The sequence below is a fragment of the Dermacentor albipictus genome, chromosome 10 (assembly GCF_038994185.2).
Source record: "Dermacentor albipictus isolate Rhodes 1998 colony chromosome 10, USDA_Dalb.pri_finalv2, whole genome shotgun sequence".
In the NCBI taxonomy this organism is placed as follows: domain Eukaryota; kingdom Metazoa; phylum Arthropoda; class Arachnida; order Ixodida; family Ixodidae; genus Dermacentor; species Dermacentor albipictus.
The window spans coordinates 86,886,032-86,912,081 of record NC_091830.1 but is presented as its reverse complement, the minus strand read 5'-3'; the positions used below and the strand labels follow the sequence as shown (position 1 = coordinate 86,912,081).

The 26,050-nt window shown below is 47.7% G+C and overlaps 2 protein-coding genes across 5 annotated transcripts; one reads left to right on the top strand and one right to left on the bottom strand.

The window, feature by feature from the left end:
- Positions 1–5,240: 5,240 nt before the first annotated feature.
- On the bottom strand, positions 5,241–13,028 carry LOC139050576 (sulfotransferase 1C2-like). Of its 3 annotated transcripts, none has more exons than XM_070527134.1 (2): positions 12,935–13,028; positions 5,241–6,578 (listed from the first exon to the last, which is right to left on the bottom strand). In XM_070527134.1, the coding sequence occupies exon 2, from the start codon at positions 6,558–6,560 to the stop codon at positions 5,598–5,600; it is 963 nt and encodes a 320-aa protein (XP_070383235.1). In that variant the 5' UTR covers positions 6,561–6,578; positions 12,935–13,028; the 3' UTR covers positions 5,241–5,597. The 3 variants fall into 3 exon arrangements, with proteins under 3 accessions (XP_070383235.1, XP_070383236.1, XP_070383234.1); XM_070527135.1 differs by lacking the exon at positions 12,935–13,028 and adding an exon at positions 9,904–9,976; XM_070527133.1 differs by lacking the exon at positions 12,935–13,028 and adding an exon at positions 9,884–9,975.
- A 2,417-nt stretch (positions 13,029–15,445) lies between these two features.
- Positions 15,446–20,182, top strand: LOC139050425 (sulfotransferase 1C2-like). 2 transcript variants are annotated; one of them, XM_070526786.1, is made up of 2 exons: positions 15,446–15,527; positions 18,849–20,182. In XM_070526786.1, exon 2 carries the CDS (start codon positions 18,867–18,869, stop codon positions 19,827–19,829), a length of 963 nt encoding a protein of 320 aa, XP_070382887.1. In that variant the 5' UTR covers positions 15,446–15,527; positions 18,849–18,866; the 3' UTR covers positions 19,830–20,182. The 2 variants fall into 2 exon arrangements, with proteins under 2 accessions (XP_070382887.1, XP_070382886.1); XM_070526785.1 differs by having other exon boundaries at positions 15,457–15,547.
- The last annotated feature ends 5,868 nt before the right edge of the window (positions 20,183–26,050 follow it).

Genomic DNA, 26,050 nt, shown 5'->3' with positions numbered 1-26,050 from the left:
TGGGGCTCTAAACAAGCGTCTGCTTTCTCGCAGCTCATCACGCTGCTTACTACACCTCCTGTTCTCGCCCATTTTGACCCCTCCGCTCCGACAGAAATCCGCACTGACGCCAGTGGCTACGGAATCGGCGCAGTTTTAGCTCAACGCCAATGTGGGCACGACCGCGTTATCGCCTACGCCAGTCGCCTCCTCTCTCCCGCCGAGCGCAATTACTCGATTACTGAGCGCGAGTGCCTCGCCCTCATTTGGGCGGTGGGCAAGTTCCGACCCTACATATATGGACGACCATTTACAGTTACAACCGACCACCACGCCCTTTGTTGGCTTTCCTCCCTCAAGGATCCCGCCAGCCGCCTCGGTCGCTGGGCCCTACGGCTGCAAGAATACACCTACACTGTGGTCTACAAGTCGGGTCGGCTACATCAGGACGCCGACTGCCTGTCTCGTCATCCCGTCGATGTACCGGACGGTTTAGTGGATGTCGCACCGATCTGCGTTCTTTCCCTCTCAGCCTTGCAAGACATTGGCGCTGAACAACGACGCGACGAGTCGTTACGCCCCATTATCGAACGCCTGCTCTCTGCTCAGTCTGACCCATCCCTTCGCATGTTCGTACTACAAAATGGCATCCTGTATCGCCGCAACATGCACCCCGATGGGCCCGAGCTCCTAACCGTCATTCCGTCTCATTTGCAAACGATTGTACTGCAGCAACTGCACGACGTTCCCACCGCTGGACACCTTGGCGTCACGCGGACCTATGACCGAATTCGGCGACGGTTTTTCTGGCCGCGTCTCAACCGCTCCGTCCGGCGCTATGTTGCCGCGTGTGAGTCGTGTCAACGCCGAAAAAGACCAGCTGTGCCTCCTGCCGGACTGCTTCAGCCTTTGGATATACCGGCCGACCCTTTTTTTCGCGTTGGCCTTGATCTCCTTGGACCATTCCCTATATCCAAGGACGGAAATAGGTGGATTGCCGCTACGGACTATACAACTCGCTATGCCATTACTAGAGCCCTGCCGACCAGCTGCGCTAGAGACGTCGCTGATTTCTTGCTTCATGACGTTATCTTGCACCACGGTGCACCTCGTCAACTTCTCACCGATCGTGGCAGATACTTTCTTGCCAAAGTCATAGATGACCTACTTCGATCATGTGCTACTAAACTAAAACTTACTACCGCTTACCATCCTCAAACTAACGGTCTTTCCGAACGCCTGAACTGCATATTAACGGACATGCTCGCAATGTATGTTTCCTCCGATCATCGCGACTAGGACATTGCTCTACCATTTGTCACGTTCGCCTACAATTCCTCGCGCCACGACACAGCTGGCTATTCACCCTTCTATCGCCTCTTCGGCCGTGAGCCGACTTTGCCTTTTGAGACACTCCTCTCGACCACGCTCGACTCGCCGACAGAGTACACTCGGGATGTAATAGCCACAGCGACCCAAGCACGCCAGATTGCCCGCATTCGTCTGTCTGCTTCCCAGACACGCCAGAAGTACCGTTACGACAAGCGCCATCACGACGTGAACTACGAACCAGGCGCTCTTGTGCTAGTATGGTCTCCAGCTCGGCATGTTGGTCTTTCCGAGAAATTCCTCTCGCTATACTATGGTCCTTACCGCATCCTTCGCCAGGTGAACCCTGTCACATATGAAGTGTCTCCGCTGAATGCCACGGTGCCTTCACCCCTCTCTGACATCATCCACGTCAGCCGTCTCAAATCTTACCTTTCTTCGACCGATGAGCCGCACCAATCAGGTGCTTTTTCCGACGGGGGTGATGTCACAGTCGGTAATGTGGAAAGAAGACGACGCTGATGGTGGTCTTGGAGACGACGAAGTGTTTTAGCAAGATCGATGCTCTACGCTTGTTGGCTCAGCCATTAAAAGCTACCTGTAAATAGACGAACGCTTCTTCCTTCCCGTAACAATATGCCTCCACTGCAGCCTTCGTTATCCCACATATTACCGTCGCTCGGGGGTTTAAATTAGACCATAGGTCAACGTAAACTGCCTAAGACCTTGTTGCTATCAGGGAGGCACTTCGATTTCTTTCTGAGGAGCTTGCTCGTGAAAGAACGATATTCTGCAATTCCAAGGCAGCTCTTCATACCATTGTCTGTGTCCTCAGACGGGGCTCGTTTATTCAATGGCTATAAAAATTACAGAGCATCTCGATCACGCACATAGAGATGGCAATAATACCACTTTTCGGTGGATACCTTCACACTGTAGCGTGGTAGGGAACGAATAGACAGGCACTGAAGCGAAAACTGCTTAAAAGGGGCCCTGAACCACTTTTTATCGAAGTGGAGAAAGGCATTTGAAGTGAGAATAGGCTATGTGAGAAACGCTTTGCCGCAAAAAGTACTTCAATGCTTTCAATAGAAAATGATTTATTGACAATCAAAAACGGACTACGCTGTGCTGCCAGTCCTTCTTCAATGTGTTGCACTGCGATGGCTACGGCGGAATAGGGTGTGCCCACAGAGCTACGCCTTCTAAATGTCACCGTGACGCTCAGTTCAAATTTCATTTTGGATGTTAACGTAGACGCCACGACTTCCGCCATTGGTGGCTCCGACGTGCTAGACATAAGCAAAACGCGGTTGTCCTCACCCAGGGATGGGCAAAGATACTTTGCAATTGTGTCATGATACAATGCAAGAAAATCAGTCAAACAAGAATTTTAGGTACAGATACAAACTATTGTACATTGTATCCGATACGATACTTTCTATTTGTATATTAAGATACTTCGATACGTTGGCAAATTTCTTATTACATATCTATATGATGTTGCAGCAAACGCGCATGGCCAAAAATGTTTGCTTGGAAATTTCTGAACTCCGACCAACCTTGTTTCTTTGAATTAAATGTGTGTTAGTTTCTCAAAATTTTTGTCTTTCTTGCTTAAAGTATAATATTTTCATTCCAAAACAATTTATTCGGGTTGGTCAGATACTTGAAAGCTCTTTATGCGCTGCGCTGTGAGCGGTTATTGTTTGTCGCCTTTGTCATTGATGAGAGTCGCGGCTCTGCTTGCCGACCACCTAGCGGGTCACCTCCAAATTACAAGAAGGTCAATAAGAAGCATCTGCACGATGTCGCAAATACCACTGTGTCCCGTTTACGCCTCTTAAGTAGTCCGAAAAATTGCTTTTAGTGCTTGCGAGCAAAAATCCCGTGCACAAAATAGCCACCTTATGCACAAGTCTCCCGGGAGAAGCACCATCCACGCTTTGGTTCACAACAGTCAAACTTATGTCCACGAGATCCTTCAAATCAGTGATGTGTGAAAGCCGCTACACGTACGGCAAGCCCATTCTTGCATTCTTCAAAATTCGTAACAGAGCACCAGGCAAGAGAAACTTCGATAACGACACTATAGCGGCCTCAGAATTTGCCCGAAAGACGCCGCGCGCATTGGCGTATGCAGCACAGCATGGCAGCTACGAGCAAGTGTCATGGTAACGACCCAACTAAAAGCGAAAAATCAAGAAAGCAAAAGGTCAGCTGCGCGAAGACGTTCGCGCGCTTGGTATTGTCGAGATGGCGGGTGCGCAACCACGTGACTTTGCTCCACCAATAGGGACGCGCAGACCTCAGCGCCTGCCCTCGCTGGAGGGCTCTGGCGGAAAGATAAAAGAATTTCGCTGCCTTTAGTTTTACTCAGGTGGCTTAGTGGCAGCACTATCCGCTTGGGAAGCGGAGTTCAGCGAAAGTTTATAGTTTCGCACGGTGACGTTGTGATAGCCGATATCTTGTACCCTAAATTACACGGTACATTCTTTCATGTATCGGAAATACAGACACTGATACACATCTTGCTAGACGGATCATGATACAGATTAAAGATACCCAGAGAGTATCTAATATACATGTAATATCGATACTGTCCATCAACTGTCCTCACCAAGCCGCAGTGCGCTTAGCCAATGGACTCCTGGCGGCACCCCGCGGCGGCCGCGGTATCTAAGCTATGTAGCCGCCCGCAGCTTGATGTCCGCCATCGTCCAATAGCGGCCGTCGGAGGGAGTGGCAAAATAAAGCGTCCGATGACGAAATAAAGTGCACAGTAGAGAGCGAGGACAGGGCCTTCTGTTTAAAAGAGAGCGTCTGAGAGAAAGGTGACTTCGGGATCCTCTTCCAAGCTCCACGCTCCTCGTACGACAGCAAAACTTGGCTGAGGAGGAGGAGCAGGAGGAAGAAATAGAGGGAGAAGGCAGGGATGTTAACCAGAAATGCGTCTAGTTTGTTCACAGCAGTGTATCCTACACGCGGACTATGTTATTTCACCATTCCCGAGGGATACTTCAGGGTCCCTTTAAATAATGCTTCTGAGGTATACGCATTCCGTTATCACGATCAGATGCAAACGCCCTACTTCGTTGCGTGGTGCGTAAGCGTACGTTGGAGCACTGCACCGGGCCAGACCGACGACACGAGCGAGTGCACAAATGGGACCCGCAAATGAAATTCCCGTATGCCTCACAGGCTCAAAAGAAGCCATACAAGCATGGCACACCGGATCCGCCTTGATGTCGCATTCACCCAGAGTTATAGACATCTGACAGGTTGCCGTCATACTAGCCCAGATTGTGAATACTGTCTGCTACCCGAAACACTTGATCATATATTTTGCGTTTGTTCCCCGTACGCGCAAGAATGACAAAAACGACACTGTACATCCCCAGCGTGTATCTAAAGTTAACAACTCTCTGTCTCTCGACAAGCAATACCGTGCAGTGTGGGAATAGAATAATGCACTGTCATTTTTCTGCGATGTCTGTTATTTGTCAGATTTGGTAGTTTCAGAAGGCTGAACTTAGACAGTCATTCTTTCTAAAGCCTAATGGAATGCATAAAAGCAAGTTAGCAGCAACATACTACAAGGTATAAGAAGTCGCTTTCTGCACGATTAATTGAGTTTGCTCATCACATTTATTAAATGACGGCTTCTCCACTTAGAATGAGCGTGAGGAAAGCGCAGAAGAGGTGCACCCCTCCATTTTGTGCCCAGGGGTATCGACAGTTTAACAAGCACTCATTTGTCTTTATGTCAAGCTCCTCGATCATCGGCAACTGTTTTTTATATTCTGTTCAAATAAACTTCAAAAAACGTCTACTAGGTATATCTTATATTTCCATTGTTTTCAACAGAATCACAAATTATTCTTTTATTAAAGTGATGTATCGTTTAAATTTTATACTTAAGTTTAGTTGCAACACGAAAATACTGTGCGGCTTTCTTTCTTTAAAGAAAGGAAGAGCAACCATTAAGCTACAACTTGTTTAGTGGATGCATCGTGGTACACGCTGGGACTAGTATTTCTTGGAAGAGAACATCACTTTTACATTTATACAAAGAGACAGTTTTATTAAAGGCTGCTTGGGGATTTTCGTCGGACATATAACATTTCTCGTATACAGGCATCTAGTTGTGTAGCTGCACGTCGGCAGTAGACGCTATTAAATGGAGCCACACTACATCTATATGGTCAATACTGGCCACTCAAGCATTTCTTTTCCCCTTTGCTTCAATAGATTCGATAGTGCACGTGAGAGGACATACAGTGAAAAGCCTACTCATTGGAAGCCAAGGATAGGAAAATCGCGTCTTCTCGAATGTCTTTCCACAAGTGCATGAAAGACGCCTTCTCTCCTTCTGCCTGTATCTTCTTTTCGAAACGTGCTAGCTGGCTCGGCGTGAAGTAATCCCTCCAGCTTCCAACCCGAGCTTCTCTGACCAAACTGTACTTGCGGTTGTCTCCCTGATAGCCCAGCTTGCTGGTCACATTCTTGCGTATAAACACGGGCTGCCATTCGGGCGTGGGGTTTGCCAACATATCAATAACTATGGCTTTTCTCATATGTTCTGGCTGGGACCATTTCAAGATCTTTTGAAGCATCTCTTGGTCCTCTTCCGGGGCGCGGCCGTAGCTGTCGCCGAGGAAGTGAGCCAGCCTCAGTATCACACTTCGGGTGTCCCTCTTGAGCTCTTCGTATGTGACGAAGAACACGTTAGGTTCGTCCTTCAGTGCGTACCCCGAAGCCACGTGATCGAAGTAGCTTCCGTAGCCCAGGTCCTCCTCAAGGAATGGCTCAAAGAACTCTTGAAACGTGCCGTCCTGGAATCTGTAGATGCTCATGTCTGTCGCCATTCGGAAGAGCGAGACGCAAACATCCCACGGGTTCCGGGCCACATGGACGTACTTGGCTTCCCCGTTCATGGTCACCTTACTGAGTCGCAGGTGCGTGATGAACAGCCTCATGGGGAGAATGGACTTCCAGTCGGCGATGTCCGTGTACTCGACGGAGCGCGTGTGGCTGGTGAACTCGTGGTACGTGGTGATGGGCTCACCTTGCTTCAGTATGAGCTGTATGATGTACTGGACCCAATGCGTCCCGCTCTTCACGTAAGTACTTTGTATGAGGTCACCCTTGTTTGCGCGAAACAAAAGACCTTTGCGAAAGGTCTCGGGATCCAGAAGTGGACACCTGGGCACGCCGTCGATGACTTGGCGATATGGCCTGCGACCTGACATGGCTGCGATTTAATCTCCCTGAAAAAGAAGGGCTTTCATTAGGAAACGTAAAGGGCCCCTTACCAGGCCCCATTGAAAGCTTTATATGCACACTGGAAGTTCTAAAATGCCCTCCAAAGATTGTTCTACACAAATAATTTTCCAAATCGGTTTATTATTGGAGAACAGAGAAAATGAATGACCTGCTGCCATACCGCTAGGAGGCGAGTGCGACTGTCAAAAGAGGCAACTCTCTTCCGCTGCATCGGGCAGCGTCTCCTAGCGACGGTCCTTCCCCGCTTTCTCCAAAAACGGAGCCGAAGGTCGGCATCAGGTTCACGTGACTAGCCTTCGCTTCCTTTTACAGCGAAGCTCTTAGGCTCTATAGTTGGTCGGGATTTTTCGTGTGCTCTTTCTGTGCTCACCGAAAAACGGTACCGCCGCCTAGCAGCCACGCCCACTCAGGCAGACCTCAAGCGGCAGCTGGGATAAGGCTTTGTCTTTGAGTTCCGCGTAGCATAAGTACGTTTCCTCGTATACCCGAATTACAATCCCAATTAAGCTATCCTGTCTGCAGGTTGAGTGTAAGGCGTACTTTACGAATTGTCATGCGTAATTTACTTTGAAAAATTCAATTGCTGGAATAAGGCACTTGCCCTCGGCGGAGGACCTAGAAGAATGAGGACGCGCTGCGCTTTCGCACACGTGCGCGTGATACGTCTCTTGTGGCGGTGGTGCTTGTCAAAGGTCGGCAACAGCTTCGCCGCACATCCACGTTCTCGGGATGGAATGGAGGTGCATTTCCTTTTTTTTTTTCTTTTATTCTGCGCTGCGCGTCTCCTGTGGCGTTGTGCGTTCTTCATTGGACTAATTAACCAAAATAACGTGTCACGGCGAGTGGTTTTGTTAGGACTCCGTTTGACGACACGGTGTTTGAGTGATTCCTGGACGCGCTATCAGGAAGCGACCATTCCTAGATAGGGAAGAGGCGCTGCGTTCGGGTTGAAATTTCGGCAGCTTCCGGGATGGAGGGTGGGAGGGCGCAGTGCTGTAATACCTTGCCAACCCTATAGTCAGTGCGTGAAGTATGCACCGCGCTTGTCTGTTTACATCGGCCAAACTTGGTGCAGGCCTCTTTAAGCATCATATTTTTTTTTCGATTTTCACGCTGGAAACACTGGTACTAGTTGGCAGTATTGGTTATGAAGTGAGGAGCGCTCTCAATATGCGGGATTCATGTTGTGCCATTGGTTTGATTCCTTACTTAGTTGTTTTAGCTGTTCTTTATGATTACAATTATAAAACGTTAAAAGGCGGCATTTCTGAACGATAATTTTTTGCATTAGTCAATGCTGGTAACCCTGAGGACGCTGTATCAAATCATAGCTGTGGCGGCCAGATTTAGATGCGACGAAATCGAAAACGCCCGTGCACCGTGCATCGGGGGCACGTTAAAGAGCCAGACGAGGTCAAAATTAATCCGGAGTCATCACTTGAGTGTGCCTCGTAATCATATCGTGATTTGGCACGTGAACCCCCAGAATCAGAATCATTTTTTGTGTTATTTGCTGAAAAATATATTTGTTCCTTAAAACGCTAGCTTGAATGCCAACCCAGGTACATGCCTTCTTGCATCCACTCGCCACAAAACGTTGGGAAAGAAGATCTGAATGTCGTATACATTCGCTACGCCCTACTGCATTTTTTGAAGCTAATCTTAAACGTGATAGGGTCGCTGATCTACACGAGCGGTCTTGTGACCTTGTTAGACATGAATTATATTGCACGGCTAGTACCAGGGAGTCAAAATAAATGTGTCCTCAAATTGTAATTATTCTATGTAAATTCTTTCTTTTTCAGATATTGTCTTTTGTGCTATCACGCTGTGTACTCAACTTATTGCCTTAAAAGGAAACGGTGAAAATAGTTCCTTAGAAACAAATGCTTTTTATCATGGGAAACTACGAAGGTAAACATCATGTAGTAGTCAGCACCTGTCGAGCAGTGTCAGTTGTAACGCTGCTTCACTTCGAATTTTGTTGCATAGGCGATCTAATATGTCATCGTGAGAGTGACCGAAAGAAGAAAGATGCAGTTGAAAACAGCAGACAATCAAATGAAATATAAAACCGCGATAGAAAAACATCGCTTTGGTAAAGTATTGCGTAATTAAACAAGAAGCAACAACTTGCCATACACGATATTTTGGTTGGCGGAAACACGGTTGCGCAGGGTTGCACGTCAGTGGGATAGACGCAGTCTTCGAATTACAATTTTTTTAACACTTTTGTTAATATGTAATGGGTGCAAGCTGTGGTTAATCGACCAATGTTAGCCAGTAAAATATGAATAAGCACTCCATTCAATGCACGCAAGACGCGGAACGCTCTCGCTAAGCAACACCTCAGCCAACTCTCATGAAGACTTCTGCGCTCACAAGACACGCTCACATATCGCAGTGTCTCTGCGCAAGAGATTCTTGTTTTGGGCTCGATCTTCTTACAAAGATAGTCAAACGATGACGGCGTAAGCGCGATGGGAATTGAGCACTGTGCCTTGTGAAATAGGTGCGCCGATGCCAGGGCCACTGGCGCACAAAATACGCCTCCCACATTTTTGAATTGACGCAAAAAATGATGCACCTAGGACAGGATCACTGCGGTTTTATTTTCCTCTCATGCACGAGTTTTTAAGACGTCGAGTGGCACGCCCTACTAAGCGGCCGTATTCTTCGGATCCATGAAAGTTTCGTCTAGCTTCGTTGCCTGAAAGAACGCAGCTCCTGCAATAAACTATGCGCAAAGTTGCTATCAAGAGGGATACGATGAGGACAACGCTTTGGGTTAAGGTATAATAAATACATATAGAGGTTGCCGGGCTGACAATACTTTCAGCCTTTATTGATTAAGTAAGTGTATCGAAAGCCTGCAGTGCATTCAACACTGACAGTGTGTAGTGGCCGTAGGAAAAAGCTCAGTCTAAATAAGCTTTTGGACCTTATTTTGTCCCACAGCGATTATCTAACTTGGGCGGCCTTTGCTTAACGCTGCGCGCCCGGTATACATGCAGGACACGATCGGCATGTACGCCATCAGCGCGACATATGTCGCTCTCGGCAGGAGAGAAGCGAGCGTAGAGCTTTCAAGAATGGAAATTCGCAAGCAAGAAAGATGATGATTATTGTTTGGAGACAAGATATGCCCCAAGAGGTATAAGCATCCTTAGAGCATACTAGAAACGCGCGATTAAATTTGGTTGTGCAGGCCACAACACGAAAAAAAAAAGCGATAGTCTACAAGGATGCTTTAAAACAATCAAAGTAACAAAGATTGAGCGATAAATACTCGCGAAATTGGCTTGCCACCTTGATCTTGGGCGCACGGTGGTGTTTGCCAGACTAGAAGTTTCCCTTGCGAAGTACTGAGCTATACGTTCACCGTATGGCATTTAGCTGACTATGTTGGACAAAGATGCATATCTAATAGGAATGTTGCTGTGTCGCCAATGCAAGGTATTTTCTTTTGTTCTGCGCATACACTTATCGGCAAGCCTTTGTATGGTGACCCAAGTATGGTCAAGGCCGAGTCGTGAAGTGGATGTTCCTCAAAGCTGCTGTGCACGTGTTGACAGGCCAGCTGACACACGGCCATTGACACCTCTGTGTGTCAACCAACAAATATGCACATCTAATACAGTTGTTGCTTTATCGCCAATGCAAGATATCTTCTTTTGTTCTGCGCATACACGTATCGGCAAGCCTTTGTATGGTGACCCAAGTATGGTCAAGGGCGAGTCGTGAAGTGTATGTTCCTCACAGCTGCTGTGCACGCCAGCTGACACGGCCGCTGACACGTGATTGACAGACGGCCGTGTCACTGGCCTTGCGCACAGCACTCCTTTATTCTCAATTCTGCACCCTCGCCGCATAGACAGCTTCGCTCGTTGCCACAGAAACCCACCTTACGCCCTCTCCCCTGTAGAAGAACGCCATCTATAAGACCATTTTTTCGTAGGCGCCGCCATATTGTGAGCTCCGTGGCGCTGCCTATGAGCAGCGCCATACTGGCTTGGGTGAAAGCGGTCTTTTGCATGGCAGGTATACGCTCGGCGGTTGGTTCTGGCGTTTGTTTTCGCGGTCGTGCGCTCTGTTAAGCATGACGTGCGTTTTCTATCGTGGTAAAGGGTTCTGTGAGACGTGCTGAAGTGTTTTAAGGCGTTATGGCCACAATTTCTGCTGGCGTTGAGGTGGACGAAACACGCAGCGCGATGTGTGCGCGCATATTCAAGCCTACAATCAGCCTCGGAGATCAATTGTGTATTTCCGAATGTTATAGTCATTAATGTGACCTTATTGCAGTATTATCCTCTAATTCTAAGCTGCGGTTTAGGAGCCATGAAACATACGCGACGATCGTAACAGCGTGGGTACGTTCTGCTAAGATAGGAGCTGTGATGTTATACTTTGACAAGCGTTCAAACTGTTCGCTGCAGATTACATTGCGTGACTACTTGGTTCGATGGATGAGGTTTTTGCCCCTGAATGAAATAGTTTTGGCAAGTAATAGCAGCATACCTTACAGGCTTGTCCAGCAAAGGGACTGTTTACGAATTGCGCGAGCGTCCTAAGCAGTGGTAGGTGCTGGATTACATATATATTTGTTCTATATACCGCATGGACCAAGCATACGGCATCAGCGGTTACATATTTATAAACGTTGTGCGGCGTGACTATGCGAGGTCCTATTGCGGCGTTAGCCCATTTTCTCTTGCTCTTGAAAGATGATGATAACCGAATTTTTTTTTCGATTGTGTTCATTCAGTTCTCTACGACGCACTCACACGTATTACGGAAATTTGTCCTCAAAAATAGACATCGCATTTTTTTTATGCGATCCCTCTCATATATTATGGCTGTATGCAGGCCAAAAAGGCAATGCCGAAGCGCACAGCTTACATATGTACCGTGCTGCTTCAACCGCAGTGATCGCTGTGCTGAGCAGCGCCATCGGCCTCATGCACATTGGTTGGGTTATAAGAATGTGCAAGTCTCTTAATCTCGATAAACTAGCTAGGGACATCAGTAGCGCTTCAGGTGCCACACTAAATGTTTTCTTTACTGCGAAGACGCATAAACCCGGCATCCCATTCAGGACGATAGTTAGCGAGCGTGGAACGTGGCAGGTTCAGGTTAGCCGCTTCATTTTAAGGAGTTTAAAGACGCTTGTTATATCTGACCCCTTTGTAGCAAAAAGCTCTGACGAGGTTGTTGAGTTTCTAAGGGCTAACCAGGACATAGGTCCGGCCTTTTCGGTTGATGCGGAAGATCTTTTCTACTCCGTTCCTCATAGAGATTTGTTTGATGCTGTGAGGATGTGTATTGAAGAAAACGGCACCATTCCCTTCCAGAACGCAGTTGGTATTTCGGTGGAAGATTTTTTAGCCCTTTTAGAAATCTATCTTAATAGCACTTTTATCAGTTATGACGAACAGTTCTATTTGCATAAATGTGGAATCTGCATCGGCTCGTGCCTTGCGCCGCTTTTGTGTAACATTTTTTTAGCTACCATTGACAAAGCGCTTGATCAGGCGTTTGGGGGGGCCTTTTTAAACATTTTAAAAGTTTTTAGGTATATGGATGACTTTTTAATTGTTTTTAACGGGCAAGGAAGTCTAACTTCTTGTGACAGCATTTTAGCCGTTTTTAAACAACTTGGTAAAGGGCTTTCTTTTACTCACGAACTTCCACTGGACAATTCCCTGCGCTTTTTAGACCTACGCATTTCCTTTGCTAAAGGTCACGCGTGCTGGCAGTACTTCCCTCGGGCACAAAAAGGGCTTGGTGCCATACGACTCCTCCCAGTCAAAGATTGTTAAGCGAGGAGTAGCGATGCTCTGCTTAGAATCGGCTCTCCGCAAATCGTGTGTGCACAAGATGCAGCTTGCCTTTGACAATCAGATTTCCCGTCTTAAGACGGCAGGGTTCCCTGACTCGATGGTAACGCCAGTGGTGGAAACCCTCCTGCAGAAGGTAAAAGGATCTAGGGGCAAAGCAAGGGTGAGGACGACTTCTATGGCCATAAGACCTGAAGTAGTACCGTATATCCACAGGGTCGCTCACAACCTAAGGAAGGTGGCAGGCAGGTTTGGAGTCCCCCTTGTCTTTTCAGCCCCTTTTAAGCTGGCGCGGCTCTGCCCCCGCACCTCCCGTGATCCTAAAGGAAGGCTAGGTTGTGGTAAGAACCACACCAAGCCGTATGCCAAATGCAATGTAGGGGTTGTGTATGAGATCCCCCTGGCCTGTGGCAAGTCCTACATAGGGCAGACTGGACGGTGCCTAAATGATCGAGCCAGGGAGCATGAGCAAAAGTTAAAGAAAGATGAGTTGGCGCACTTACCTGCGCACTGCAATGCCTGTCGCTGTGCACCTCTTTTTGAGGAGATAAAGATTCTGGGCAGAAGCCATGACCAGACTGCACGTGAACTGATGGAGGCTTACCATATAAATAAGAAATGCGAAGATTGTGTTAGCGATACCTCCATTAGGTTGTTTCAGGCAGAAATAGATTTTTTTGATAATTGGTTGCCACGCTGAAGCTGATGTGCATTCTTGTTTGCCGCGATCTGCGCATGTTCCTTTTGCCTATATATGCCCACTGGCTGCTATGAATAAAACAGTTGAAAGTTACCGCCTGTGCTGTGTATGTGTTTTCTTCCTATGTCCCCGTCTTTTTTGCGGTCAATATGATTTACAGTATAGACCGTTTCATCGGGCGAGGAGGATAGGGCGCGCGGAGAGCCTTTCCTCCTCTCTGGCTTGGGCGATCCGGCGCGGCGCTGCTTGAAAGTAATGCTGTCGCGTGCTGCGGAACGATTTCGAGATGTTTTAGGTCTTACTTTGTGCAATTTACGCCATGTCCGTTCACATAGGGTCGTCAGGGAAGCCATTCGGTGCATCGGTAACTACAGTAGGCGGAAATATCTCTTGGGGGCGCAAAAATGTGACGCGTTTTATCAGCCGCGGTGTACGCACATTATCAGTCGCGGTGTGTATATGTGTTGTGAATTATTTTGCTTATATCGGTTTTAATTCAACAAAGGAAAGCGGTGTCTCTGAATTAGCAGCATGAAATGGTAAATCTGCTCACTATCTGATCGCTTGGCGTAGGGAGTATAACATGAAGCATAAGAGCGCATGCTCGTGCACGGCCAACCTAAGGCAACCACGAAACATCTAAGCTGCAGGTGCTATCAACTATTTGTGATGCGCTGGCATCGTTCTCGCGCATTTCAAGTCTAGTATGCTTCAAATTACCATATGTCTACGCTAGCCTTCCTGCATGAGGCCGATGGCGCTGCTCAGCACAGCGATCACTGCGGTTGAAGCAGCACGGTACATATGTAAGCTGTGCGCTTCGGCATTGCCTTTTTGGCCTGCATACAGCCATAATACTTGAGAGGGATCGCATAAAAAAATGCGATGTCTATTTTTGAGGACAAATTTCCGTAATACGTGTGAGTGCGTCGTAGAGAACTGAATGAACACAATCGAAAAAAAAAATTCGGTTATCATCATCTTTCAAGAGCAAGAGAAAATGGGCTAACGCCGCAATAGGACCTCGCATAGTCACGCCGCACAACGTTTATAAATATGTAACCGCTGATGCCGTATGCTTGGTCCATGCGGTATATAGAACAAATATATATGTAATCCAGCACCTACCACTGCTTAGGACGCTCGCGCAATTCGTAAACAGTCCCTTTGCTGGACAAGCCTGTAAGGTATGCTGCTATTACTTGCCAAAACTATTTCATTCAGGGGCAAAAACCTCATCCATCGAACCAAGTAGTCACGCAATGTAATCTGCAGCGAACAGTTTGAACGCTTGTCAAAGTATAACATCACAGCTCCTATCTTAGCAGAACGTACCCACGCTGTTACGATCGTCGCGTATGTTTCATGGCTCCTAAACCGCAGCTTAGAATTAGAGGATAATACTGCAATAAGGTCACATTAATGACTATAACATTCGGAAATACACAATTGATCTCCGAGGCTGATTGTAGGCTCGAATATGCGCGCACACATCGCGCTGCGTGTTTCGTCCACCTCAAGGCCAGCAGAAATTGCGGCCACAACGCCTTAAAACACTTCAGCACGTCTCACAGAACCCTTTACCACGATAGAAAACGCACGTCATGCTTAACAGAGCGCACGACCGCGAAAACAAACGCCAGAACCAACCGCCGAGCGTATACCTGCCATGCAAAAGACCGCTTTCACCCAAGCCAGTATGGCGCTGCTCATAGGCGGCGCCACTGAGCTCACAATATGGCGGCGCCTACGAAAAAATGGTCTTATAGATGGCGTTCTTCTACAGGGGAGAGGGCGTAAGGTGGGTTTCTGTGGCAACGAGCGAAGGTGTCTATGCGGCGAGGGTGCAGAATTGAGAATAAAGGAGTGCTGTGCGCAAGGCCAGTGACACGGCCGTCTGTCAATCACGTGTCAGCGGCCGTGTCAGCTGGGGTGCACAGCAGCTGTGAGGAACATACACTTCACGAATCGCCCTTGACCATACTTGGGTGACCATACAAAGGCTTGCCGATACGTGTATGCGCAGAACAAAAGAAGATATCTTGCATTGGCGATAAACCAACAACTGTATTAGATGTGCATATTTGTTGGTTGACACACAGAGGTGTCAATGGCCGTGTGTCAGCTGGCCTGTCAACACGTGCACAGCAGCTTTGAGGAACATCCACTTCACGACTCGGCCTTGACCATACTTGGGTCACCATACAAAGGCTTGCCGATAAGTGTATGCGCAGAACAAAAGAAAATACCTTGCATTGGCGACACAGCAACATTCCTATTAGATATGCATCTTTGTCCAACATAGTCAGCTAAGTGCCATACGGTGAACGTATAGCTCAGTACTTCGCAAGGGAAACTTCTAGTCTGGCAAACACCACCGTGCGCCCAAGATCAAGGTGGCAAGCCAATTTCGCGAGTATTTATCGCTCAATCTTTGTTACTTTGATTGTTTTAAAGCATCCTTGTAGACTATCGCTTTTTTTTCGTGTTGTGGCCTGCACAACCAAATTTAATCGCGCGTTTCTAGTATGCTCTAAGGATGCTTATACCTCTTGGGGCATATCTTGTCTCCAAACAATAATCATCATCTTTCTTGCTTGCGAATTTCCATTCTTGAAAACTCTGCGCTCGCTTCTCTCCTGCCGAGAGCGACATATGTCGCGCTGATGGCGTACATGCCGATCGTGTCCTGCATGTATACCGGGCGCGCAGCGTTAAGCAAAGGCCGCCCAAGTTAGATAATCGCTGTGGGACAAAATAAGGTCCAAAAGCTTATTTAGACTGAGCTTTTTCCTACGGCCACTACACACTGTCAGTGTTGAATGCACTGCAGGCTTTCGATACACTTACTTAATCAATAAAGGCTGAAAGTATTGTCAGCCCGGCAACCTCTTATGTATTTATTATACCTTAATCCAAAGCGTTGTCCTCATCGTATCCCTCTTGAAAGCAACTTTGCGCATAGTTTATTGCAGGAGCTGCGTTCTTTCAGGAAACGAAGCTAGACAAAGCTTTCATGGATCCGAAGAATACGCACGCTTAGTAGGGCGTGCCACTCGACGTCTTAAAAACTCGTGCATGAGAGGAAAATAAAACCGCAGCGATCCTGTCCTAGGTGCATCATTTTTTGCGTCAATTCAAAACTGTGGGAGGCGTATTTTGTGCGCCAGTGGCCCTGGCATCGGCGCACCTATTTCACAAGGCACAGTGCTCAATTCCCATCGCGCTTACGCCGTCATCGTTTGACTATCTTTGTAAGAAGATCGAGCCCAAAACAAGAATCTCTTGCGCAGAGACACTGCGATATGTGAGCGTGTCTTGTGAGAGCAGGAGTCTTCATGAGAGTTGGCTGAGGTGTTGCTTAGCGAGAGCGTTCCGCGTTTTGCGTGCATTGAATGGAGTGCTTATTCATATTTTACTGGCTAACATTGGTCGATTAACCACAGCTTGCACCCATTACATATTAACAAAAGTGTTAAAAAATTGTAATTCGAAGACAGCGTCTATCCCACTGACGTGCAACCCTGCGCAACCGTGTTTCCGCCAACCAAAATATCCTGTATGGCAAGTTGTTGCTTCTTGTTTAATTACGCAATACTTTACCAAAGCGATGTTTTTCTATCGCGGTTTTATATTTCATTTGATTGTCTGCTGTTTTCAACTGCATCTTTCTTCTTTCGGTCACTCTCACGATGACATATTAGATCGCCTATGCAACAAAATTCGAAGTGAAGCAGCGTTACAACTGACACTGCTCGACAGGTGCTGACTACTACATGATGTTTACCTTCCTAGTTTCCCATGATAAAAAGCATTTGTTTCTAAGGAACTATTTTCACCGTTTCCTTTTAAGGCAATAAGTTGAGTACACAGCGTGATAGCACAAAAGACAATATCTGAAAAAGAAAGAATTTACATAGAATAATTACAATTTGAGAAGGACACATTTATTTTGACTCCCTGGTACTAGCCGTGCAATATAATTCATGTCTAACAAGGTCACAAGACCGCTCGTGTAGATCAGCGACCCTATCACGTTTAAGATTAGCTTCAAAAAATGCAGTAGGGCGTAGCGAATGTATACGACATTCAGATCTTCTTTCCCAACGTTTTGTGGCGAGTGGATGCAAGAAGGCATGTACCTGGGTTGGCATTCAAGCTAGCGTTTTAAGGAACAAATATATTTTTCAGCAAATAACACAAAAAATGATTCTGATTCTGGGGTTTCACGTGCCAAATCACGATATGATTACGAGGCACACTCAAGTGATGACTCCGGATTAATTTTGACCTCGTCTGGCTCTTTAACGTGCCCCCGATGCATGGTGCACGGGCGTTTTCGATTTCGTCGCATCTAAATCTGGCCGCCACAGCTATGATTTGATACAGCGTCCTCAGGGTTACCAGCATTCACTAATGCAAAAAATTATCGTTCAGAAATGCCGCCTTTTAACGTTTTATAATTGTAATAATAAAGAACAGCTAAAACAACTAAGTAAGGAATCAAACCAATGGCACAACATGAATCCCGCATATTGAGAGCGCTCCTCACTTCATAACCAATACTGCCAACTAGTACCGGTGTTTCCAGCGTGAAAATCGAAAAAAAATATGATGCTTAAAAAGGCCTGCACCAAGTTTGGCCGATGTAAACAGACAAGCGCGGTGCATACTTCACGCACTGACTATAGGGTTGGCAAGGTATTACAGCACTGCGCCCTCCCACCCTCCATCCCGGAAGCTGCCGAAATTTCAACCCGATCGCAGCGCCTCTTCCCTATCTAGGAATGGTCGCTTCCTGATAGCGCGTCCAGGAATCACTCAAACACCGTGTCGTCAAACGGAGTCCTAACAAAACCACTCGCCGTGACACGTTATTTTGGTTAATTAGTCCAATGAAGAACGCACAACGCCACAGGAGACGCGCAGCGCAGAATAAAAGAAAAAAAAAGGAAATGCACCTCCATTCCATCCCGAGAACGTGGATGTGCGGCGAAGCTGTTGCCGACCTTTGACAAGCACCACCGCCACAAGAGACGTATCACGCGCACGTGTGCGAAAGCGCAGCGCGTCCTCATTCTTCTAGGTCCTCCGCCGAGGGCAAGTGCCTTATTCCAGCAATTGAATTTTTCAAAGTAAATTACGCATGACAATTCGTAAAGTACGCCTTACACTCAACCTGCAGACAGGATAGCTTAATTGGGATTGTAATTCGGGTATACGAGGAAACGTACTTATGCTACGCGGAACTCAAAGACAAAGCCTTATCCCAGCTGCCGCTTGAGGTCTGCCTGAGTGGGCGTGGCTGCTAGGCGGCGGTACCGTTTTTCGGTGAGCACAGAAAGAGCACACGAAAAATCCCGACCAACTATAGAGCCTAAGAGCTTCGCTGTAAAAGGAAGCGAACGCTAGTCACGTGAACCTGATGCCGACCTTCGGCTCCGTTTTTGGAGAAAGCGGGGAAGGACCGTCGCTAGGAGACGCTGCCCGATGCAGCGGAAGAGAGTTGCCTCTTTTGACAGTCGCACTCGCCTCCTAGCGGTATGGCAGCAGGTCATTCATTTTCTCTGTTCTCCAATAATAAACCGATTTGGAAAATTATTTCTGTAGAACAATCTTTGGAGGGCATTTTAGAACTTCCAGTGTGCATATAAAGCTTTCAATGGGGCCTGGTAAGGGGCCCTTTACGTTTCCTAATGAAAGCCCTTCTTTTTCAGGGAGATTCAATCGCAGCCATGTCAGGTCGCAGGCCATATCGCCAAGTCATCGACGGCGTGCCCAGGTGTCCACTTCTGGATCCCGAGACCTTTCGCAAAGGTCTTTTGTTTCGCGCAAACAAGGGTGACCTCATACAAAGTACTTACGTGAAGAGCGGGACGCATTGGGTCCAGTACATCATACAGCTCATACTGAAGAAAGGTGAGCCCATCACCACGTACCACGAGTTCACCAGCCACACGCGCTCCGTCGAGTACACGGACATCGCCGACTGGAAGTCCATTCTCCCCATGAGGCTGTTCATCACGCACCTGCGACTCAGTAAGGTGACCATGAACGGGGAAGCCAAGTACGTCTATGTGGCCCGGAACCCGTGGGATGTTTGCGTCTCGCTCTTCCGAATGGCGACAGACATGAGCATCTACAGATTCCAGGACGGCAGGTTTCAAGAGTTCTTTGAGCCATTCCTTGAGGAGGACCTGGGCTACGGAAGCTACTTCGATCATGTGGCTTCGGGGTACGCACTGAAGGACGAACCTAACGTGTTCTTCGTCACATACGAAGAGCTCAAGAGGGACACCCGAAGTGTGATACTGAGGCTGGCTCACTTCCTCGGCGACAGCTACGGCCGCGCCCTGGAAGAGGACCAAGAGATGCTTCAAAAGATCTTGAAATGGTCCCAGCCAGAACATATGAGAAAAGCCATAGTTATTGATATGTTGGCAAACCCCACGCCCGAATGGCAGCCCGTGTTTATACGCAAGAATGTGACCAGCAAGCTGGGCTATCAGGGAGACAACCGCAAGTACAGTTTGGTCAGAGAAGCTCGGGTTGGAAGCTGGAGGGATTACTTCACGCCGAGCCAGCTAGCACGTTTCGAAAAGAAGATACAGGCAGAAGGAGAGAAGGCGTCTTTCATGCACTTGTGGAAAGACATTCGAGAAGACGCGATTTTCCTATCCTTGGCTTCCAATGAGTAGGCTTTTCACTGTATGTCCTCTCACGTGCACTATCGAATCTATTGAAGCAAAGGGGAAAAGAAATGCTTGAGTGGCCAGTATTGACCATATAGATGTAGTGTGGCTCCATTTAATAGCGTCTACTGCCGACGTGCAGCTACACAACTAGATGCCTGTATACGAGAAATGTTATATGTCCGACGAAAATCCCCAAGCAGCCTTTAATAAAACTGTCTCTTTGTATAAATGTAAAAGTGATGTTCTCTTCCAAGAAATACTAGTCCCAGCGTGTACCACGATGCATCCACTAAACAAGTTGTAGCTTAATGGTTGCTCTTCCTTTCTTTAAAGAAAGAAAGCCGCACAGTATTTTCGTGTTGCAACTAAACTTAAGTATAAAATTTAAACGATACATCACTTTAATAAAAGAATAATTTGTGATTCTGTTGAAAACAATGGAAATATAAGATATACCTAGTAGACGTTTTTTGAAGTTTATTTGAACAGAATATAAAAAACAGTTGCCGATGATCGAGGAGCTTGACATAAAGACAAATGAGTGCTTGTTAAACTGTCGATACCCCTGGGCACAAAATGGAGGGGTGCACCTCTTCTGCGCTTTCCTCACGCTCATTCTAAGTGGAGAAGCCGTCATTTAATAAATGTGATGAGCAAACTCAATTAATCGTGCAGAAAGCGACTTCTTATACCTTGTAGTATGTTGCTGCTAACTTGCTTTTATGCATTCCATTAGGCTTTAGAAAGAATGACTGTCTAAGTTCAGCCTTCTGAAACTACCAAATCTGACAAATAACAGACATCGGAGAAAAATGACAGTGCATTATTCTATTCCCACACTGCACGGTATTGCTTGTCGAGAGACAGAGAGTTGTTAACTTTAGATACACGCTGGGGATGTACAGTGTCGTTTTTGTCATTCTTGCGCGTACGGGGAACAAACGCAAAATATATGATCAAGTGTTTCGGGTAGCTGACAGTATTCACAATCTGGGCTAGTATGACGGCAACCTGTCAGATGTCTATAACGCTGGGTGAATGCGACATCAAGGCGGATCCCGTGCGCCATGCTTGTATGGCTTCTTTTGAGCCTGTGAGGCATACGGGAATTTCATTTGCGGGTCCCATTTGGGCACTCGCTCGTGTCGTAGGTCTGGCCCGGTGCAGTGCTCCAACGTACGCTTACGCACCACGCAACGAAGTAGGGCGTTTGCATCTGATCGTGATAACGGAATGCGTATACCTCAGAATCATTATTTAAAGGGACCCTGAGGTATCCCTCGGGAATGGTGAAATAACATAGTCCGCGTGTAGGATACACTGCTGTGAACAAACTAGACGGATTTCTGGTTAACATCCCTGCCTTCTCCCTCTATTTCCTCCTCCTGCTCCTCCTCCTCAGCCAAGTTTTGCTGTCGTACGAGGAGCGTGGAGCTTGGAAGAGGATCCCGAAGTCACCTTTCTCTCAGACGCTCTCTTTTAAACAGAAGGCCCTGTCCTCGCTCTCTACTGTGCACTTTATTTCGTCATCGGACGCTTTATTTCGCCACTCCCTTCGACGGCCGCTATTGGACGATGGCGGACATCAAGCTGCGGGCGGCTACATAGCTTAGATACCGCGGCCGCCGCGGGGTGCCGCCAGGAGTCCATTGGCTAAGCGCACTGCGGCTTGGTGAGGACAGTTGATGGACAGTATCGATAATACATGTATATTAGATACTCTCTGGGTATCTTTAATCTGTATCATGATCCGTCTGGCAAGATGTGTATCAGTGTCTGTATTTCCGATACATGAAAGAATGTACCGTGTAATTTAGGGTACAAGATATCGGCTATCACAACGTCACCGTGCGAAACTATAAACTTTCGCTGAACTCCGCTTCCCAAGCGGATAGTGCTGCCACTAAGCCACCTGAGTAAAACTAAAGGCAGCGAAATTCTTTTATCTTTCCGCCAGAGCCCTCCAGCGAGGGCAGGCGCTGAGGTCTGCGCGTCCGTATTGGTGGAGCAAATTCACGTGGTTGCGCACCCGCCATCTCGACAATACCAAGCGCGCGAACGTCTGCGCGCAGCTGACCTTTTGCTTTCTTGATTTTTCGCTTTTAGTTGGGTCGTTACCATGACACTTGCTCGTAGCTGCCATGCTGTGCTGCATACGCCAATGCGCGCGGCGTCTTTCGGGCAAATTCTGAGGCCGCTATAGTGTCGTTATCGAAGTTTCTCTTGCCTGGTGCTCTGTTACGAATTTTGAAGAATGCAAGAATGGGCTTGCCGTACGTGTAGCGGCTTTCACACATCACTGATTTGAAGGATCTCATGACATAAGTTTGACTGTTGTGAACCAAAGCGTGGATGGTGCTTCTCCCGGGAGACTTGTGCATAAGGTGGCTATTTTGTGCACGGGATTTTTGCTCGCAAGCACTAAAAGCAATTTTTCGGACTACTTAAGAGGCGTAAACGGGACACAGTGGTATTTGCGACATCGTGCAGATGCTTCTTATTGACCTTCTTGTAATTTGAAGGTGACCCGCTAGGTGGTCGGCAAGCAGAGCCGCGACTCTCATCAATCACAAAGGCGACAAACAATAACCGCTCACAGCGCAGCGCATACAGAGCTTTCAAGTATCTGACCAACCCGAATAAATTGTTTTGGAATGAAAATATTATACTTTAAGCAAGAAAGACAAAAATTTTGAGAAACTAACACACATTTAATTCAAAGAAACAAGCTTGGTCGGAGTTCAGAAATTTCCAAGCAAACATTTTTGGCCATGCGCGTTTGCTGCAACATCATATAGATATGTAATAAGAAATTTGCCAACGTATCGAAGTATCTTAATATACAAATAGAAAGTATCGTATCGGATACAATGTACAATAGTTTGTATCTGTACCTAAAATTCTTGTTTGACCGATTTTCTTGCATTGTATCATGACACAATTGCAAAGTATCTTTGCCCATCCCTGGGTGAGGACAACCGCGTTTTGCTTATGTCTAGCACGTCGGAGCCACCAATGGCGGAAGTCGTGGCGTCTACGTTAACATCCAAAATGAAATTTGAACTGCGCGTCACGGTGACATTTAGAAGGCGTAGCACTGTGGGCACACCCTATTCCGCCGTAGCCATCGCAGTGCAACACATTGAAGGACTGGCAGCACAGCGTAGTCCGTTTTTGATTGTCAATAAATCATTTTCTATTGAAAGCATTGAAGTACTTTTTGCGGCAAAGCGTTTCTCACATAGCCTATTCTCACTTCAAATGCCTTTCTCCACTTCGATAAAAAGTGGTTCAGGGCCCCTTTTAAGCAGTTTTCGCTTCAGTGCCTGTCTATTCGTTCCCTACCACGCTACAGTGTGAAGGTATCCACCGAAAAGTGGTATTATTGCCATCTCTATGTGCGTGATCGAGATGCTCTGTCATTTTTATAGCCATTGAATAAACGAGCCCCGTCTGAGGACACATACAATGGTATGAAGAGCTGCCTTGGAATTGCAGAATATCGTTCTTTCACGAGCAAGCTCCTCAGAAAGAAATCGAAGTGCCTCCCTGATAGCAACAAGGTCTTAGGCAGTTTACGTTGACCTATGGTCTAGTTTAAACCCCCGAGCGACGGTAATATGTGGGATAACGAAGGCTGCAGTGGAGGCATATTGTTACGGGAAGGAAGAAGCGTTCGTCTATTTACAGGTAGCTTTTAATGGCTGAGCCAACAAGCGTAGAGCATCGATCTTGCTAAAACACTTCGTCGTCTCCAAGACCACCATCAGCGTCGTCTTCTTTCCACATTACCGACTGTGACATCACCCCCGTCGGGAAAAGCACCTGATTGGTGCGGCTCATCGGTCGAAGAAAGGTAAGATTTGAGACGGCTGACGTGGATGATGTCAGAGAGGGGTGAAGGCACCGTGGCATTCAGCGGAGACACTTCATATGTGACAGGGTTCACCTGGCGAAGGATGCGGTAAGGACCATAGTATCGCGAGAGGAATTTCTCGGAAAGACCAACATGTCGAGCTGGAGACCATACTAGCACAAGAGCTCCTGGTTCGTAGTTCACGTCGTGATGGCGCTTGTCGTAACGGTACTTCTGGCGTGTCTGGGAAGCAGACAGACGAATGCGGGCAATCTGGCGTGCTTGGGTCGCTGTGGCTATTACATCCCGAGTGTACTCTGTCGGCGAGTCGAGCGTGGTCGAGAGGAGTGTCTCAAAAGGCAAAGTCGGCTCACGGCCGAAGAGGCGATAGAAGGGTGAATAGCCAGCTGTGTCGTGGCGCGAGGAATTGTAGGCGAACGTGACAAATGGTAGAGCAATGTCCCAGTCGCGATGATCGGAGGAAACATACATTGCGAGCATGTCCGTTAATGTGCGGTTCAGGCGTTCGGTAAGACCGTTAGTTTGAGGATGGTAAGCGGTAGTAAGTTTTAGTTTAGTAGCACATGATCGAAGTAGGTCGTCTATGACTTTGGCAAGAAAGTATCTGCCACGATCGGTGAGAAGTTGACGAGGTGCACCGTGGTGCAAGATAACGTCATGAAGCAAGAAATCAGCGACGTCTCTAGCGCAGCTGGTCGGCAGGGCCCTAGTAATGGCATAGCGAGTTGTATAGTCCGTAGCGGCAATCCACCTATTTCCGTCCTTGGATATAGGGAATGGTCCAAGGAGATCAAGGCCAACGCGAAAAAAAGGGTCGGCCGGTATATCCAAAGGCTGCAGCAGTCCGGCAGGAGGCACAGCTGGTCTTTTTCGGCGTTGACACGACTCACACGCGGCAACATAGCGCCGGACGGAGCGGTTGAGACGCGGCCAGAAAAACCGTCGCCGAATTCGGTCATAGGTCCGCGTGACGCCAAGGTGTCCAGTGGTGGGAACGTCGTGCAGTTGCTGCAGTACAATCGTTTGCAAATTAGACGGAATGACGGTTAGGAGCTCGGGCCCATCGGGGTGCATGTTGCGGCGATACAGGATGCCATTTTGTAGTACGAACATGCGAAGGGATGGGTCAGACTGAGCAGAGAGCAGGCGTTCGATAATGGGGCGTAACGACTCGTCGCGTCGTTGTTCAGCGCCAATGTCTTGCAAGGCTGAGAGGGAAAGAACGCAGATCGGTGCGACATCCACTAAACCGTCCGGTACATCGACGGGATGACGAGACAGGCAGTCGGCGTCCTGATGTAGCCAACCCGACTTGTAGACCACAGTGTAGGTGTATTCTTGCAGCCGTAGGGCCCAGCGACCGAGGCGGCCGGCGGGATCCTTGAGGGAGGAAAGCCAACAAAGGGCGTGGTGGTCGGTTGTAACTGTAAATTGTCGTCCATATATGTAGGGTCGGAACTTGCCCACCGCCCAAATGAGGGCGAGGCACTCGCGCTCAGTAATCGAGTAATTGCGCTCGGCGGGAGAGAGGAGGCGACTGGCGTAGGCGATAACGCGGTCGTGCCCACATTGGCGTTGAGCTAAAACTGCGCCGATTCCGTAGCCACTGGCGTCAGTGCGGATTTCTGTCGGAGCGGAGGGGTCAAAATGGGCGAGAACAGGAGGTGTAGTAAGCAGCGTGATGAGCTGCGAGAAAGCAGACGCTTGTTTAGAGCCCCAATAGAAAGGAACGTCTTTCTTCAGGAGGTCAGTCAGGGGACGGGCAACATGGGCGAAATTTTCCACAAACCTGCGGAAGTAAGAGCAAAGGCCCATAATGCTGCGAACATCTTTGGCACAAGTTGGTACAGGGAAATTCTGCACAGCATGAACTTTAACGGGGTCGGGGCGAATGCCTGACGAATCGACAAGGTGTCCGAGCATAGTTATTTGGCGGTGACCGAAGTGGCACTTGGACGAGTTGAGCTGTAAGCCAGCGGTGCGAAAAACAGAAAGAACAGATGAATGTCTTTCAAGATGAGTCGCAAAAGTTGATGAAAATACGATGACGTCATCCAAGTAGCACAAACAGATGGACCGTTTCAAACCACGCAGGAGCATGTCCATCATCCATTCAAAGGTCGCCGGGGCATTGCACAAGCAAATGACATTACTCGGAACTGATATAGGCCGTCTGGTGTGACGAATGCGGTCTTTTCACGGTCCATGTCATCCACGGCAATTTGCCAATATCCAGAGCGAAGGTCTATAGATGAAAAATAAGTGGCACCGTGGAGACAATCCAGAGCATCGTCAATGCGTGGAAGTGGATACACATCTTTCTTGGTGATCGTGTTTAGATGACGAT

What these genes read in the sequence shown, in the direction of transcription:
- LOC139050425 (XM_070526786.1), top strand. Translation starts at nt 18,867, where the DNA reads ATGTCAGGTCGCAGGCCATATCGCCAAGTCATCGACGGCGTGCCCAGG.
- LOC139050576 (XM_070527134.1), bottom strand. Translation starts at nt 6,560, where the DNA reads ATGTCAGGTCGCAGGCCATATCGCCAAGTCATCGACGGCGTGCCCAGG.